The sequence below is a fragment of the Taeniopygia guttata genome, chromosome 22 (genome assembly GCF_048771995.1).
Source record: "Taeniopygia guttata chromosome 22, bTaeGut7.mat, whole genome shotgun sequence".
NCBI classification, from domain to species: Eukaryota; Metazoa; Chordata; class Aves; order Passeriformes; family Estrildidae; genus Taeniopygia; species Taeniopygia guttata.
This window is the reverse complement of record NC_133047.1, coordinates 1,236,680-1,254,353: the sequence shown is the minus strand read 5'-3', so window position 1 is coordinate 1,254,353 and position 17,674 is coordinate 1,236,680. Positions and strand designations below refer to the sequence as shown.

The 17,674-nt window shown below is 51.8% G+C and overlaps 1 protein-coding gene across 3 annotated transcripts in view; it reads left to right on the top strand.

Annotated features, from left to right (window-relative positions):
• Positions 1 to 17,674, top strand: part of UNC5D (unc-5 netrin receptor D) — a 97,041-nt gene that overhangs the window by 77,156 nt on the left and 2,211 nt on the right. For 2 of the 3 annotated variants that reach the window (XM_072917654.1, XM_041720488.2), the window contains 7 exons: positions 4,075 to 4,260; positions 5,796 to 6,173; positions 7,909 to 7,993; positions 9,493 to 9,661; positions 10,896 to 11,123; positions 13,299 to 13,448; positions 15,930 to 16,094. In XM_072917654.1, coding sequence (XP_072773755.1) covers positions 4,075 to 4,260; positions 5,796 to 6,173; positions 7,909 to 7,993; positions 9,493 to 9,661; positions 10,896 to 11,123; positions 13,299 to 13,448; positions 15,930 to 16,094 — 1,361 coding nt within the window. The remainder of the gene's footprint in view (positions 1 to 4,074; positions 4,261 to 5,795; positions 6,174 to 7,908; positions 7,994 to 9,492; positions 9,662 to 10,895; positions 11,124 to 13,298; positions 13,449 to 15,929; positions 16,095 to 17,674) is intronic. The other variant, XM_030290179.4, reaches the window with a different exon arrangement.

The following is a 17,674-nucleotide window of genomic DNA, read 5'->3' as shown; positions in this document are numbered from 1 at the left end:
CCCCTGAGGTTTGTGGAGGGTTTTCCTGGCAGTCTGGGCGACTTCTTCAGGTGCTTCATGGAACAGAGCAAAGACCAACTCATTCCAGGGAAGGAACCTCAGTGGGAATTCCTGTGAGATATTTTAATCATCACATTTATAGACCAGTGTCCAATTCGGGCTCTGGAGATACTTCAGAGTCAATGAAAAGAAAATTCTTCTCCTCAGAAAGATTTTGCTGGAGTCAAACTGCTCCCATTTTTTTTTTTTTTTTCATTTCGTGCCCTCCCTCTCATCTTCAAGCCACGTACAACCGTTTAAAGGTGGGAAAGCAGAATTGCCTGACACGGGAATCGATGGAAAAGGAGATGCTGAAGCACTTGAGGAGATTTAGAGCCAGAAATGGCAGTTCCAGTGAGCACCTGAGGAGTGCCTCACACTCTGCTTTGTGGAGCAGGAGATCCTGTCCTGGGGCTGGAAGCTTTTCCTGCCAGGATATTTCTGCATCTCTCAGGCTCGATCATTTATCATCCCGGCAAGGCAGGAGGGGTAATTCACATTTTCAGCACTTTCCTTTTTTAAAGCAGTGATCCAAGGGGAAGAGCTAGAGATGCTTTGTGCTGCAAAACCCACGAGCTCTCCATGGCTCCCTGGGAAGGGAAAGAGCCCAACTGTTCCCGGGTTTCTGGAGATCCATCCCCTCCCTCCTCCCGCCTCACTCATTGCTCTAATTACCCACAGAAATTAACTCAACAATAGCATTTCGTAATTAATTCCCTGTAACAACAAACCAACTTGGGAATAGGAAATTGGAAGAAATAGAAATGTAATTATTGCCTGTACTTCCCATTCTGCACCTGGTGCTGGGGAACAAAACCGAGCTGTGGGACTGGGGTTTTGGACTGGGCTTTGTGTGGTTTTGGTCCGATCTGAGACGTTTCCAGTTTGCCTTTGTGGCCCTGGGGCTTTGCATTTGCTTTTTCTGTCTGGCCTTTCCCATCTTTACATTGTCAGCCAGTATCTCACTCTCTGCAACCCCTAACTGAGCGTAAAATTCTCTTTACAGCATTTTTTAAGGGGGGGATCTCAGGGCAAAAAAATGGAAAAAAAAGGCTTCAGGAAAAAAAAAAGCTTCTCTTTTAGTGACTGATTTGTTCAAACGGTGTGGCAGTGGAATTGTTCTAGGAAGTTGAATTTTGTAACATTACAAGTTTTTTCAGTGTGGTTTCCTGGTCTGCCACAGAAGGTGGATTCCTCCTCAAAGCTGACGTTTCCATGCAAACCTGGTGATTTTTCTTTTTCCTTCCCAGCAAGCTGTGCATGTGTTAAAAGCAGAACCGTTTGTCATTTGCAGATTACTTGAAAATGCAGCAGAAATTTTGCAGGAGTATTTTCTTGGTTAAGTGGTTCTGGTAAATCTGATATCCAAGCACTTTGCTGGGGTCGAGTGGGATGCTGGAAGCTCGTGGTTGGGACTGGGGATGAGAGGGATGATTTCTGGTAAGAATGTTTGAACCAAACCTTTGATTTTACTTTTGATTGGAGTGCCCAGCTGAAATTCAGCCCCAGCCTTGTTCCCAGCACCTGGAGCAGGGTTTGGGGACTGGGGGTCCTGGTGCTGCCGTTCCTGGGGTGTTTCCTGCTGCGAGGGGGCTGTGGGTGCCCAGCCCCTTCCCAGGACATCCAGCTGGGGCTGGTGGCACTTTTCAGCCACTTCTTTTTTTGTAAGGAAGTGTTGAGCCACGGAAATGCTGCCCAGAGGTGCTCATTCCTCTCATCTCCACAGTCTGAACTTTCATGCTCAATTTCAGAACTCAGCTAAAATGAAATTACCTGACTTTCAGCAGAAAAGCACAACAGAAACCTCCTCCACTTCCCCGTGTCCCCCTGTGTCCCCATGCCTCTGTGTCCCTGACACAGTTCTTGCCCCCCCATGTCCCCCCATGTCCCCTGGTGTGCCCGTGTCCCCTCATGTCCCCACATCTCCCTGTGTTCCCATGTCCCCCACATCCCCCATGTCCCTGCAGCCCTGGCACTGTTCTTGTCCCCCTGTGTCCCCCATGTCCTTCCACATCGCCCATGTCCCCGTGTCCCTGATGCAGTTCTTGTCCCCCCATGTCCCCCACATCTGCTGTGTCCCCCATATCCCATGTCCCCATGTTCCTGACGCAGTTCTTGTCCCTCCATGTCCCCCCATGTCCCCATGTTCCTGACACAGTTCATATCCCCTGATGTCCCCACATCCTCCGTGTCTCCCCATGTCCCCATGTCCCTGATGCTGATCTTGTCCCCCTGTGTCCCCCACATCCCCCATGTCCCCACATCCCCTGTGTCCCCCTGTGTCCCTGACACAGTTCTTGTCCCCCCATGTCCCCAACATCCCCCACGTCCCCCCATGTCCTCACATCCCCCGTGTCCCGTGTCTCTGACACAGTTCTTGTCCCCCCACATCCCCTGTGTCCCATGTTCCCATGTCCCTGACATAGTTCTTGTCCCCCCATGTCCCCACTTCCCCACATCCTTGTGTCCCCCAAAATCCCCCATGTCCCTGATGCAGCTCTTGTCCCCCCTTGTCCCCCCTGTCCCATGTCCCTGGCACAGCTCTTGTCCCCCCATGTCCCCCTGTGTCCCTGACGCAGCTCTTGTCCCCCCACATCCCCCATGTCCCCCCACATCCCCCATGTCCCTGACACAGCTCTTGTCCCCCCGTGTCCCCCCGTGTCCCCATGTCCCTGATGCTGATCTCATCCCCCTGTGTCCCCCCGTGTCCTGTGTCCCATGTCCCTGATGCAGCTCTTGTCCCCCCATGTCCCCCCATGTGCCGTGTCCCTGACACAGCTCTTGTCCCCCCATGTCCCCCACATCTGCTGTGTCCCCCATATCCCATGTCCCCATGTTCCTGACGCAGTTCTTGTCCCTCCATGTCCCCCCATGTCCCCATGTTCCTGACACAGTTCATATCCCCTGATGTCCCCACATCCTCCGTGTCTCCCCATGTCCCCATGTCCCTGATGCTGATCTTGTCCCCCTGTGTCCCCCCATGTCCCCCCGTGTGCCGTGTCCCTTACGCAGCTCTTGTCCCCCTGTGTCCCCCCATGTCCCCCCGTGTGCCGTGTCCCTTACGCAGCTCTTGTCCCCCTGTGTCCCCCCATGTCCCCCCGTGTGCCGTGTCCCTTACGCAGCTCTTGTCCCCCCATGTCCCCCCGTGTCCCATGTCCCTGATACAGCTCTCATCCCCCTGTGTCCCTCCGTGTCCTGTGTCCCATGTCCCTGATGCAGCTCTTGTCCCCCCATGTCCCCCCATGTGCCGTGTCCCTGACACAGCTCTTGTCCCCCCATGTCCCCCACATCTGCTGTGTCCCCCATATCCCATGTCCCCATGTTCCTGACGCAGTTCTTGTCCCTCCATGTCCCCCCATGTCCCCATGTTCCTGACACAGTTCATATCCCCTGATGTCCCCACATCCTCCGTGTCTCCCCATGTCCCCATGTCCCTGATGCTGATCTTGTCCCCCTGTGTCCCCCACATCCCCCATGTCCCCACATCCCCTGTGTCCCCCTGTGTCCCTGACACAGTTCTTGTCCCCCCATGTCCCCCCACATCCCCTGTGTCCCTGATGCAGCTCTTGTCCCCCCATGTCCCCAACATCCCCCGTGTCCCCCCATGTCCTCACATCCCCCATGTCCCGTGTCTCTGACACAGTTCTTGTCCCCCCATGTCCCCACATCCCCACATCCCTGTGTCCCCCCGCATCCCCCATGTCCCTGATGCAGCTCTTGTCCCCCCCATGTCCCCCCATGTCCCTGACACAGCTCTTGTCCCCCCGTGTCCCCCCGTGTCCCATGTCCCGTGTCCTTGACACAGCTGTTGTCCCCCCGTGTCCCCCCGTGTGCCGTGTCCCGTGTCCCTGACACAGTTCTTGTCCCCCCATGTCCCCCACATCTGCTGTGTCCCCCATATCCCATGTCCCCATGTTCCTGACACAGCTCTCATCCCCCCGTGTCCCCCCGTGTCCCCCCGTGTCCCTGACACAGCTCTTGTCCCCCAGTGTCCCTACGTGTCCCCCCGTGTCCTTGACACAGCTCTCTCCGCAGACGTGGAGCGCGGCGGGGACATCGCGCTGTACTCGGGGCTGGCGGCGGCGGTGCTGGCGGTGGCCGTGCTGGCGCTGGGGGTGACCCTGTACCGGCGCAGTCAGAGTGAGTACGGCGTGGATGTCATTGATTCCTCTGCACTCACGGGAGGCTTCCAGACTTTTAATTTTAAAACAGTCAGACAAGGTTAGTGCGGCGATTTCCTTCCTTCTCTGCGGAGCTCCCGCTGCTCAGGCTCACCTGCCTTTGGGGAGGGGGTTTGGGGCAGCCGGGGCAGGGACGGGGACCTGGAACTGGCTCTGCTCAGTCCCACAAACACAGGATCCTCCTTGGCCACGCTCCAGATGCTTCAGGAGTGCTGTCCAGCATCCAAAATCCCCATGCCCATTCCAAAATCCCCAGATCCCACACTGAGGTAGGAAAAGCTCAAATTGAAGCAAAGCAACCAAATCATGGCAAGCCCAGGCCCCGCAGCTGGAGCTCCTCCTGTTCTCAGTTACAGAGCTCTCTTCCACTCCAATAAAAGGAATTATTCTTTTCCTGACAATCTGAGAGCCCCAGCTGGAAGGGTTTTGTAACCTGCTGTAACACAGGCACTGAGGGAAATCAATGTGTGTAAGACTGGACCCCTAAAGCCTTAGAAAAAACCACCAGTGCCACAAAACATGGACAAAACCTTTACTAAAAGCAGCGCTCAGGTTTTCAGGAACGTTGTTCCCTGTGAACAGGAGGGTGGGGAGGGAGAGAAACGAGGATGAAAGCAGGATGTTTATTGATTCTGTGCTGCCACTCTACCTCAGACCTGCCTGATTGTGGGTGGGTGGAAGCGTGGGCAGGGTGTGAAAGTGTCCCCATGTCTCTGTTCTCTCTTCAGAAAAGGGAAATATGTTGCAGAGTTTGTTTGGGGGGGGGTTGTGGGGTTGTTTTTACAGTTTCTTTATTTCCTGGAGACGTTCGTCACCAAACATGACTTGCAAGAAATTGGCAAAAGGGCTTGGCAGACAAGGACGTTTGAAGGAAGTTCATTCATCCATTTCTAAATCCAAACCTTTAATTAGGGCTGTGTAAATCTCAATGACTGTCTCAAACAAGAACATTTTCCTTTGTGGTTCAGTTTGAATCTTGTTTTGAGTCTGGGGAATTGTTTGCTTGGCTTAATGCTTAAAACCTTTCATTCTGGATGCTCTGAAAATACCCAACTAAACAACCAAAGAAAAAGACCCCACCACAAAACCAAACAACCAGAGGACCCAGGCCCTAAAGCCATCCACTCCTCATTTTTCAGAGTGTTTTCTGAGGTAAAACACATCCAGATTAATAACTGTGATGTCTTTCTGTGTATCACTCCTGTCCCACCTCCCTTTCAGCCCAGTTCCCCTCAGGCATGAAGTTGTGGGTTTGTGTAAAAGGTCTGCAGGAAGATGTTGTCACCCAGTGGGGTTTAATGTAAGGAAAGAAAACAACAAGAGAGGGAAAAGGGCAAACACAAAAACGTGAATCCAAAACAAAGCAGGTTCTTCCTCAGGTTCCTGCGCTCTGGCGCTGCCTGAGGCGTGGTGAACATGAAGTGTCAGGTCTTGGCACCAGTTCCTCGGCTCCCTGACGTGGCCCGGTGTGATCTGGGGCTCTGAGAGCTCGGGGAGGGTGGCAGAGGGGACGGGGAGGATTGCTGAGGTGACACTGCTGAGGTGTCCCCTCCATCCCTGCTGCTGTCCCCACAGGTAACTCCCTGCTCCTGAACTCGTCCCTGCAGCCCGAGCTGACGGTCAGCAGGACCTACAGCGGCCCCATCTGCCTGCAGGACCCCCTGGACAAGGAGCTGATGACCGAGTCCTCGCTCTTCAACCCCCTGGCCGACATCAAGGTCAAGGTGCAGAGCTCCTTCATGGTGTCCCTGGGCGTCACCGAGAGGGCCGAGTACCACGGCAAGGCCCACCCCGGCACCTTCCCCCACGGCAGCCCGCGGCCCTTCGGGACCCTCCAGGCCAGGAACAAGGCCATGTTCATCCAGCACCTGGCCTCCATCTCCAGCAGCAGCGAGCTCAGGAGCTCGGCCCTCTTCGGGCACCTGGGGGGCCGCCTGGTGGTCCCCAACACAGGTGGGTGACGGCTCCTTGCTCGTCCAAGCACGTAGAGGAGTTTGAGGTTAGGCTGCCTGATGTAGTGTTTTATTACTGAATTCTTTAAAAAATGCCAGGGAAGAAGAAGCAGGGGCGCCGTTAATGCGGATTTTGGAAGTAGGGCGCGTTGCCCACACAGGACACGAGTGATCAGAGGGAAGCCTGGGCTGAGGACTGAAGAGGCATTATGCCTATTTGAACTGTTTTAAATTACAGCCTCTCTTGATGTCTTCAGCATGAAAGTCACATTAATCAAAGCTGTGCCTTGCTTGGATCCTGCTCCAAAGCAGAGGCTCCTCAGGAAGGGTCGATGCTGGATCTTATGTGAGGGGCTCACGTCCCAGCCCCACACCCCCGCCCCACTGGGGGACACAGGGACAGCAGCCAGGCCTGGGGGCAGCCCCACTGCTGCCCCACCAGGCTCCTGCCCCTCCTGCCTGCCTGTTTTCCCCTTTCTTGGAGCAAAAAGCTCCCAGATTCCCACAGCGGGTCCTTCCCATCAGCCCTGTCCCGGGCTGAGCTGCTCCCTCTGTTTGTGTCAGGAGTTTGTGACCTCAGGTCCCTTTGTGGGACATGTTGGGGACCTGCAGGGCTGTCTGTGGAATGAGCTGAACAGCAGAGCAGAGGCTGGCAGGGTCACAGCCCTGCAGCTGCACCCCAGGGCTGTGTTTGCATCACCCCAAATCCCTGCCCTCACCCTGGGTATTTTCTCTCCCCAAAAGGCAGCACAAAAAGCACAAAAAGCCAGATACCCCACTGCCAGCTGAGTGTTATCATCCTTCAACTCCAGTGATATTTATTCACTTTCAATTCAGCTCTGCTTTCGTTTGAGCGGTGGCTCCAGGATTATCTGCTGCTCTCTGGTTGAACTGGATGATTTAGAGCTTTATCCTTCATGTCCCACAAAACGGGTGCTTTAAAGGTTACCATAAAAAACGTGGTTTGTGTTTAGAGAGGATTGATAGCAGTGACAAGCCAGGCATGCACAACGTGGGGAATGTTTTCATTTCTCCACAGACTGGTTTTGTGCTGAGGAAGGAACATTGCAGAGGCACAGAGTTAAGGCATGAATTAAGAATTCCCTCATACTGTATATTTAGCTACTTTATGTAATGATAGTCCCATCAATTAGATTATTAAAATATGTATTTGGTCCACTTGAAATTTATGTAATTCTTGCTGCCTTTATGTAAGATCAGCTGTGCCAAGCAGTTGTGAATTCCAGTGTGATCGAGGCAGTGCCTCACCAAGGCTCTGCACCGTGTGACAGAATCAAAGCCAAACACATTCCCCCTCTCCTGAGAGCGGGATAAAGCAGTTTCTTTCCACTGGTTCCCAGGGGAAACTCCCCTGTTAACTCCTGGTCCACTCTGGTGCTGTGGAAGGAGAATGGGATCACACGGGTGCAGGAACTGGGTGTGTGGGGACAAAGAGGGGATCGCCCTCTCCATGGGGAGATTCCATTGGATCCCACAAGGATCATGTCTGATTTCAAAAAGGAAAGAGCTTCCAAAAGGCTTTTTGGGAAATAAGACGTCTTTTCCTTTAATGGAACAGCAACAGCTTTATTTCCTTTGATAACTGATGCTCCTTTCTTCTGATGAGGCTGCCCTGAGGAGCAGGAGCTCAGAGGAGCATTCCCTTGGGGCTGGTGCTCCCTTCCCCTGACATCCCTGACATCCCAAGGCTCAGTGCTGCCCTTGCTCTTTTCCAGGGGTCAGTCTGTTGATTCCACACGGGGCTATTCCTGAGGAGAGTTCCTGGGAAATCTACCTGGCCATCACCCAGAAGGAGTCCAGGTGAGAGATCCGGGCTCATGGACCTGCCTCCGTGTGTGGCTTTGGGGTGGAACATGGGGAGACACTCCCTGCTGGGGTGACCACCCTGAGAGGGACCCAAAAATGGCCTTGGAGTGCTGCTCCTGTGGAATTCCTGTGCCTGCTGCTCCTCTCCCTGCTCAGGAGGAGCTCAGCACCTCGGGTTCTGGGGGAGCTTTGATTTTTTTTTAGCCTGAGAATCCTACAGACACTTGGAAGCACCGAGGCTTCAGCAGAATTTATTATTGTGACGCTTGAGAAAGGAAAAAAAGGAATTGGCCTTTTTTTTGTTACCCTGTTGTGGCTTTTTTTCCTCCCCTGCAGTCTCCCTCTCAGCAACACTTGTACCCACAGGCTGAGGGGAGGCTTGGAACATTCCAGCCTCTCTTGAGCAGGAATGGGGTTTGGAAAGGGCATTTTCTGAACACCCACAGCACCAGCTCCACATCAGGGTGTCAGCACAGACACTGGAATGGGGTACCCAACCCCACTTGGGCTTTTCCCCTTTTTATTCTTGTATCTTCTATTTTTTATCTTGGTTGGGGTCCTTTCCCTAATTTTTGCCTTGGTTGAGGTTTCTCGTCTTATCTTTTACCCTGGAAACACCATTTGCTTTAATTTGAAGAGGGAACGGTAATTTAGAATCCAACCATGGGGATCACACCACTCAAATGGATGAAAATACAACCAAACAGCAAAAAAAACCACCAGGGCAAGAGGTTTCAATTGCTGGTTCAGTGTTCAAGGGATTCTCCTCACTCTGGCACCGTTCCTGCCCGAGGATTTATTCCAAGAGACACAAAAAACACGTGCGTGGGGGGGGGTGGGTCCAATTTGTTGGAGTGGGAGAGGAGAGGAGCAGGTCACACATCTCTGGAAGGCAGCAGACACAGGGTGCAGCCATTACCTGAGCCCAGGTGAATCCCTGGAGCTCAGGTGGGATCTCCCCTGCCTGTCCCGGGGCCACAGCCACGGCTCCACCTGGCCCAGCCCTAATTCCAAGCACAGCCCTGACCCTGGGTCTGGAAAAGTCACTGAGTCCTCCCTCCTGCAGAATATAAACGGGTTTTCAAAGCAGGGAGATCACACTCAATCAGGAAGAATTTATGAGCCTGTGTTTTTTAAGCCATAATTTGTTTTATCTTTGCTCCTGTGAAAATATTGTTGATGGCAGCGTTTGAAGGCAGAGCACGGTGGGGACGGGACCAGCTGGTGCTCGGAGCTGGGCCGGCTGGCACAGAGCAATTTCAGAGCTGGATTTGGGTTAAACAAATTGAAATGTGCTTTAAATACCAGAGCCCTAAACTGACCAGGCACTGATTGGAGTTAGATGGGGTCTAATGGGTTTGTTTCATCTCCAGCTGCTGCTTCCACGTGAAAGGAGCAGAAATGAGCAGATGAGGGAGGTGCTTGGATTTGAAGTGAAATATTTTCAGTGAATTCTCACTCCTGACAGCCACTCTTGTCTTTGCTGCCCCAAGCCTGGAGCCGGAGGGCCCCGAGGTGCTGCTGGGGCCCGAGGTGAGCTGCGGGCCCCCCGAGCTGGCGGTGAGCACCCCGTGCGCCCTGAGCATCCCGCACTGCGCCCACGCCGACCCCCAGCACTGGAGCATCCGCCTCAAGAGGAGGACGCAGCAGGGCAAGTGGGAGGTAAGCCCAGCCCCAGCCTGTGCCACCATGGACATGGAATTAGCCCCTGGTCGTGCAGGGACAGGCAGAGGGACCTGAGAGAAACAAGCACAGTGAAAAGATTTTGCCTTTTGTGAAGAAGCAGCAGGATTGGATTTGGGTGGTTCACCAATGCAGTTCATGGCTCCAAGCCCAGCCAGGACGCCAAGGCTGCCGCCTGTCCTTCTGTCCTGTCCCTCTGAGCCCCTGCCTGGGTTCTGCTCTGCTTTAATCCATTCCCACTCCCATTTTCCTCAGCCAGATTTACTCAGTCCTTGGGCAGCTCCAGCAGGGCTGGCCTCAGACAGCTGGGCCAGGGAGAGGGACAGAGGGACACAGGGACAGATGGACAGGAGGTCACAGAGACAGAGGGACATGGGGACACACAGACACAGGGACAGAGGGACAGAGGGGCCAGAGGGACACGGGGACACACAGACACAGGGACAGATCAACAGAAGGACACAGGGCACAGAGAGGGACATGGGGACACACAGACACAGGGACAGAGGGACAGAGGGGCCAGAGGGACACGGGGACACACAGACACAGGGACAGATCAACAGAAGGACACAGGGCACAGAGAGGGACATGGGGACACACAGACACAGGAACAGATGGACAGAGGGGCGTGGGGACACACAGACACAGGGACAGATGGACAGAGGGACATGGGGACACACGGACACAGGGACAGATGGACAGAGGGACACACGGACAGAGGACATGGGGACACCAGGCAGGACTGAGCAGCAGAGGCAGAGCAGAGGGAGTTTTTGAGGGAGGGAAATGTGGCTGTAATGGGTGTTCTGGAAGGAAGTCAAACCCCAGCCATTGTTCAAGGTTTGCTTATTGACTTTAACCTTCAAGGTAATTTTTTAACTTGACACTGGGGGGAAAAATTAGCCAGAAAGTCAAGAGCACTTGAAAAAAGCTGCTAAAATTGCTTAGGCATCATCATTATTATTGTATGTACACAGCGAGCTCGGCACAGGGCATGGCCATAAATCCTCCTGCTGACTCAGGGCTAAATTGGGAATATTTACTCAGGGAAGCAGTCCCCCTTCTCCCCTTTCCTGGGAGTGCAGCCTGGCTCCCAGCAAACACCCTGCATTCCAGTGAATAAAAATAAAGTATTAATGCCATGACTCCTATTGTCGAGGCCTATTGATTCGACTTCGCTTTATTCTTTTTAAACCTGAATTTCGTTTTGCAGGAAGTGATGTCTGTGGAAGAGGAAACTACTTCTTGCTACTGCCTGTTGGATCCTTATGCCTGTCACATTCTCTTAAACAGCTTTGGAACTTATGCCCTAATTGGGGAACCCATCTCAGACTGCGCCGTTCGACAGCTGAAAGTCGCCGTTTTTGGCTGCCTGTCTTGCAATTCTCTGGATTACAATCTGAGGGTTTATTGTGTGGATAACACCCCTTGTGCATTCCAGGTAAATGGTTTCGCTTTGCTCCTCTGGGCTTGCTTTATTTTCCCATTAAATGCTGGCATCCTTTTACTCCCTGGGCATCCCCAGCCTTAACCCAGTGAGAATACTGGATTTTTGAAGCACTGCTGCACCGTTAGAATAAATCCCTTCAATTCCCTGCAGTTGTGGATTTACACTGAGAGCTTTAGGGCAGCCAAACTCTCTTGTTTGCTCTCTCATTTTTTGTCACATTCTCAACTACCCAAACTCACCCAGCCCTGGTTTACAAAAATTCAATTATCCTGCACTTCCTCTTAGTCAAAAAAAAGCCCAATCCCCACATGGCAGTTGGGGTGAGAATGATTTTCCTGCACCGTGTTCCAGGACACAACAATGACATTCTCTGGCTTTTGGTAAACTCAGGGGCTTTAACAAAATGCTGTTCTTTGGGGAACCGAAATGCAAACAGTTGTGAGGTGAATTTTTCCTTCCCCTTGCCATGGCACAGGAATGGAAACACGGCTCTGACTGGAGCTGCCTCTGTGCCTCTAATAAAAGCCAAGGCACCAAAAGCATTGTTAGAGGCTCACAATGGCTCTGTAATTATCCTCTTTATAACACTTAGGCAATTAGTGGGTACCGGTGTCTTCCTGATGAGTCTGGAGGAAATGATCAGAAGAATAATTACCAGTTCTCTGCCTTCCCAGGAGTGAGAGCAGGGTGTGTGGAGATAGTGAGACAACCCTGCGTTTATGGAGTGATGCAGCCCTAAAAGCAAGGAAATATTAGTGGGGGAATTAATGGATTTGGATTAAATATGGGGAATTACAGAGGTTTTTGGATAAAATATGGGGAATTACAGAGGTTTTTGGATAAAATTTGATGAATTACAGAGGTTTTTAGATAAAATATCAGAGTTGGGTTTGCCAAGTGGTGTTTGACAGTTAATCCTGCACAGTGCGGGTTTATGTAAGAGACAGAATTCTCTTGGTTTTGACTTTTTCCCTGGCTGAAAACTCTCCTTGCTCCTCCAGCAGTGGATTTGGGCCTTTGTGAAGTTCTGAGTGTGCTGGGAGACTCCTGGCTCTCAAAATGGAATAGACTCAGGTCCTTCTGGTGTTTTGCCCAAATGCTGCTGCTGTGGGAGAAGTCCCACGTCTGTCACTGAAGGCAGAGCAGCACTCACAGAACATTCAAAAATATCCAAGATACTCCAGGAATTTTGAGGATGGTTAAGAAATAATCTTCTCCCTTTGTGTCTGGAAGCCAAAAACTGAAGTCTCCCAATTTCTTCCTTCGGGTGAACCCAACCAGCAGGGGTTAAACCAACCCAAATGCCTGGAAAAACAGGTTTATAATAGAAATCCATTAGTGCAGTTTCAGAGAGCTTGAGCATTGAATTTTCAGAAGGTCACAGTGATTCCAGGAGCTCCTCTAACGATGACTTTGGTCCTGACAAGCACTAAACTCCTTCTATGGACACACATTTGATATAATTTATGTGGATTGAGAAAGGTAATTTGGCAGCACTGCTTGCCTGCTGATTTTTAAAGACTTCTGCAACCTTTCCTCCCTCACTGGTGTTTTTACTGCAGCAGCACAGAAATAAACATTGCTTAAGTACCGGCAGGGGTGATTTTTTTTTTTGCCATTATGTTTTAAATTCACCAAATTACATAAAAATTTCTCTTGGAACAGAGCTCTGGAGGGCTGTAGTGCAAACCCCTGCCCAGATTTTGCCCTTCACACTGCTCAGGGTCTTGTCCAGTGATTCTGGAAGTGCCCCAGAGGTGGGAAATGAAGTGAATGATTTCACCTGAAGCATTTGAGGGCTCTGAAAAGCCCTGAGAGAAGTTCCCCAGCAAAGCTGCTCTGGAGTCCAGCTGTGCTGGGCTGCACTGGGTCCAGTTTGGGCAGTGCTGGGCTGCACTGGGGGTGTTGGAGAGGGGAGACAGCCGAAAATTCAGTGTCCAGCAGCATTATCTGCCCAGAGATGGGGCTGGCAGTGTCCAAATCCAGCCTCCTGGGAAACAGCAATATCGAATATTTATATTTATAAATACCATCAGCTGCCCACGAGAGAAACTCCACTGTGCATCCGACACTGCAGGGGACCCCGGGACCCCCATGGAGAGGGATTTTCACTGGATTTGGGGTTTGTTCCTAATACTGAAAATATTCTTTCCTCCTCCCTTGCAGGAAGTGGTTTCAGATGAAAGACTCCAAGGGGGGCAATTGCTGGAGGAACCCAAACTTTTGCATTTTAAAGGCAACACCTGCAGCCTGCAGATCTCAGTGCTGGACGTTCCTCCTTTCCTGTGGAGAATCAAACCCTTCACTGCCTGCCAGGTACCTGCATTTCACCTGCCTCCCTCTGCCCTGGGGGCAGAGCCCAAATGAACCAAGGTTCCTTTTGTTTAAAAAGCTTTAAACCTCCCGAGCATTTAACAAAAACATGTTGCCTTTTGGTTCCGACAACCACAGATTTCGTTTACACCAGAATGCTGTAAATTTGTCATTTTACAGAAATGCTTTGCTTTCCCTCCTTTCAGTTGCCTCCAACAGAAGGCAAATATTCCTGCTCAAACTTAACCACTCCTCAAGATGTTTCTAATATCTGTCATTCCAGTTTTGATATAACTATGGAAATATGGCTAAAAATGGCATTTAAGTGTAACCATGAGTTCAAATCACAGCACGCAGAGAGCAAGCATTAGAGCTGAAGAGCAGCAAATTGGTTTTTCTCTTCTCCATTAATTAAAGAGGCTGTTGAAAACTGAAAAGGAAAAATCAAAACAAAAGAAGAATTTCCAAGGATTTTGATGACTGAAAGTCCTAAGGAATGTGCTGGCACATGGAGTGGGCTGGTTTTAAAATGCAGCACTCAATTAGAATGTACAATTTCCCTTCTCCCAGAAGCAGAGACACAGTTATGCATCCTCCAGGATTTTGGCAAAAACCCTGTTTTAAATGTGTTGCCATGTTCCCCAAAACATGAGAGTAATGGGCTCTGAGAGTTATAAACACAGACCCAGAGCCAGAGCAAGCCTCTCCTCGTTAACAACGTGGGGATAATTTGGGCTACAACTTAAGAAATGAAATAAATGAATCCTTTTCAGCTTCTTAGGGAGAAGAGCTTTTCAGGGTTTGTTTGTTCTTCTCACTCACCTGTGTTTTGAAAGCCAAACCAAGCAGGGTTAGGATGTCCCAGTTCTCCAGCAGAGACCTGCCCGTGTGTGCCCAAAAGAAAATCAAATCAGAGGAGTTTCCCCTAGACGCAACAAATTCACTTCTGCTCTCAGCAGATTAGAGAGGTCCATACTTTGATTAATTTATTGTCACCTAATCCCTTATCCAAACAGAAAGAATAAATGTCTGTGACAGACTGGAATTCAACCTCCAAGTGCCACTTAGAGCCTGACCAGAGCAGGGGCTCAGGGCTGGAAAAAGCCTGTGCCAAACCTCTGCTGCCAGAATGGGCTGACCCAGGGCTGCCCTGACCACAGGAAAATTTACATTTTATACCTGGTGTCACTGGAATGGCTTGGGCAGCTCAGAAACACAATCACTGCTCCTCAGAGGAGCTGCAGAACCTCCCCTGGCTCTGTGCTTCCCTCGCAGTGAAGAGTCTGGTGACAGCTCTGGTTTGGTTCCAGCCTCTTTATAGAGAAAAGAATCTATTTTTGCACGTGGAGTTTCTTCCAGTGTTCCCTGGGTTCCTCTCCTACGTCCCACCCTGTGCGAGCAGCTGCTTGTGCTGCCTGGCAGGAACAACTGAGCGCAGCCTGTTCCAGGAATGTCTCTGGTCCAGCACCGGAGCCTCCCCGGGCAGTGGGGGAGGAAGGATTTATGGAAACGATGTCTCAGACAAGCAGGGTTCTCCTCTAAGGCCGAGCAGATGAATCCATCACACTGAGAAGCTGCTGGAAGGCAGCTGATGGCAGGTGGCACCAGGATTCCTGCAGATCCTGCTCAGAGCCGTGTTTGTCCCGGCCTGGCAGGGGCAGCTGCCCGGGCTTGGCTCCCCTCCCGCCGGGGATCCCCACGAGCCGTGGGTGGTGCAGGCAGAGCCGGGATGGGCAGGCACCTCTGGGTGCTCAAATTTGCCTCCTACCCTGCATCTCCTGGAGGATCCAGCTCTGCCTGGAGCCATGAGATGATTTACAGCCCCTCTGTCTGCAAGGAGCTTAATTATAAACGCAGAGTGGAGCTGAAAGCATCGCTGGAATACTCCAGCCACTCATTGTTCCAGCACTCCTCGCTGCTCTGCTTTGTTTCACACAACTCCTTTCAGCTGAGTGGTTCTTCCACTCCGAGTGAAAGCAGAGATGATCACCCTGGAAAAAATCTAATTACAGTTCCTCCACTTCTAACATTTTGCTAATGTTTCCTTTACCACTGTGAGCATCTTACTACTGCTGCTGCTCCCAGCTCGGGATCCAGCCTGGGGCTGGGGACAGGCAGGGAGCTGGGGCAGGAGAAGGGAAGGGCGGCAGGGCCAGGGCAGTTCTCAGTGGGAAGTTCCTTTCCTTGGATTCTGGTTACAAGGTGATTTCAAGGAGACTCAGAGAGGAATACTGATCCTGGCAAGGGGGAGGAAGTGAAACGCACCTTTTTTAAGTGTCATTAAATATCTTTTTTAAGAGTCTCCCATTACTTGTTCCATTGAGCTCTCGGTCACTGCCACACCTCAGCATCCATCAACGCAATTGTCATTTTTTGGCTTTTCTTAGAGCTGGAGGGGAGTTACTGTGCTTGCCCCAGCAGAGCAGGAGTGGGTGTGTCCCCCCCGGCCGTGTCCCCTGTCCCTGACGTGTCCCCATCCCACAGGAGGTGCCGTTCTCCCGCGTGTGGCGCGGCAGCCCCCGGCCCCTGCTCGGCGCCTTCTCCCTGGAGCGCTTCAGCCCCGCCACCACCCAGCTGTGCTGCACCGTGTGTGTCAGGCAGCTGCAGGGCCACGAGCAGCTGCTGCACGTCCAGACCTCTGTCCTCGAGGTACAGCCACCAGCACCCCCTGGTCTGCAGGGCGGGATGGTCGTGGAACGGAATCCTGGGTGGGGTGGGGTGGGTTGGGTTGAGTTGAGTTGAGTTGGGTTGAGTTGAGTTGAGTTGAGTTGAGTTGAGTTGAGTTGAGTTGAGTTGGGTTGTCTTGGGTTGAATTGCGTTGATTTGGGTTGGGTTGGGTTGAGTTCGGTTGGCTTGGCAGGACCTTAAAGCCCATCCAGTCCCACCCCTGCCATAGGCAGGGCCACCTTGCACCATCTCACCCCTTGGACCCTTCCAGGGATGGGGCACCTCCTCTCTGCGTGCCGCTTCCCTCCCCAGTTTTGTCCTTTCCCCCTGTAGGTTTTGCTCAAAGCTCGAGTCAGTCTCTAAAGCCTTGCAGATCCCATTTCCAGCAGAAATCAGGGCACAGAGACTCTGCAGCACTGACAATAATTTATCGATAATTTCATAATTTATTGCTGGGGTTGGTGGCTGCAGTTTCCTAGCAAGGAGCCCTTGCAGAGCACTGAGGCTTGGGGACAGGGTACAAACGGTGTCTCACAGTGACTGGGCCCTGCTCATGGCTAAAAGAAATCAGACCTAAAAGCAGAAATTCTAGCTTGTGGCTAAAAGAAATCAGAACAACTAAATGGCTAAAAGGAATCAGTTGAGCAAGCTGCTGATGTGTCCCACAGCCATGAGAACTTCAGCAGCTGCCTTTTTTAGATTATTGAGCATCTTTGTTGATTAATCCAGATTAATACTTCTGGATGAGAGCTCTGCACCCCTAAGTGCTCTGAGCAGAGATTGCAGCAGCTGGACAGGAGCAGCACGAACATCATCCTGTGTAAACACTCCTCAGGACTGGCCGAGTGTTTTCTGCTCCTTTCCTGTTATTTCATAAAACCCCTCTGTCACTCTCTGTGTCTCCAGCCCGTGTTGCTGCTGCCTTGTTCTCCCCCTCTGCTGGGTTTTTAAGGGCCCTGTCTGTTCACAAGTCCCCAGAGCATGTTCCCGTTCTGCTTCAAGCAGATTTGCTGCTGTGGAAGGCTTTCTCATGCCTATCTCCAGCAGTGATTGAAGAGGGAGGATAATTTGACTGCAAAATAAATCTGTGAGTGACAACTCCCCCCCGAGCCGCTCCGTGCGTGACAATCCCCGCAGCGCCCGGGTCGCTGTGCTTATCTCACACGTGCAGGGCAGGAGCTTCTCCTGCTCTGCATCTTGAGCAGAGCCCGGGGCAGAGCTGCAGCCCCGGTGCTGAGCCTGGCTGGCCCTGGGGACCTGTCACAAATGGTGGATGGAGGCTGCACCATTGCTGCTGCTTAATATTGATGCTGTGTCACTCTCAGATGAGTAATGCACTGAAATTTGACTCTGTTATGCAAGGCTGGTGTGATTCCACGGGAAAAGAGGGGCCAGATCCGCAAAGGACCTGGATTCCAGAGAGGCTGGGAGAGCTGAGGTGCTTACGGAATTCAGGTGTTTAAAAAACCCAGAGAGAGAAACAAACACAGATTTCTGTGTCCATGTTCCGGGTTTGAGCAATTAAAGATTCAGAAACCCAGCACTGATCTGTAACAGAAAAA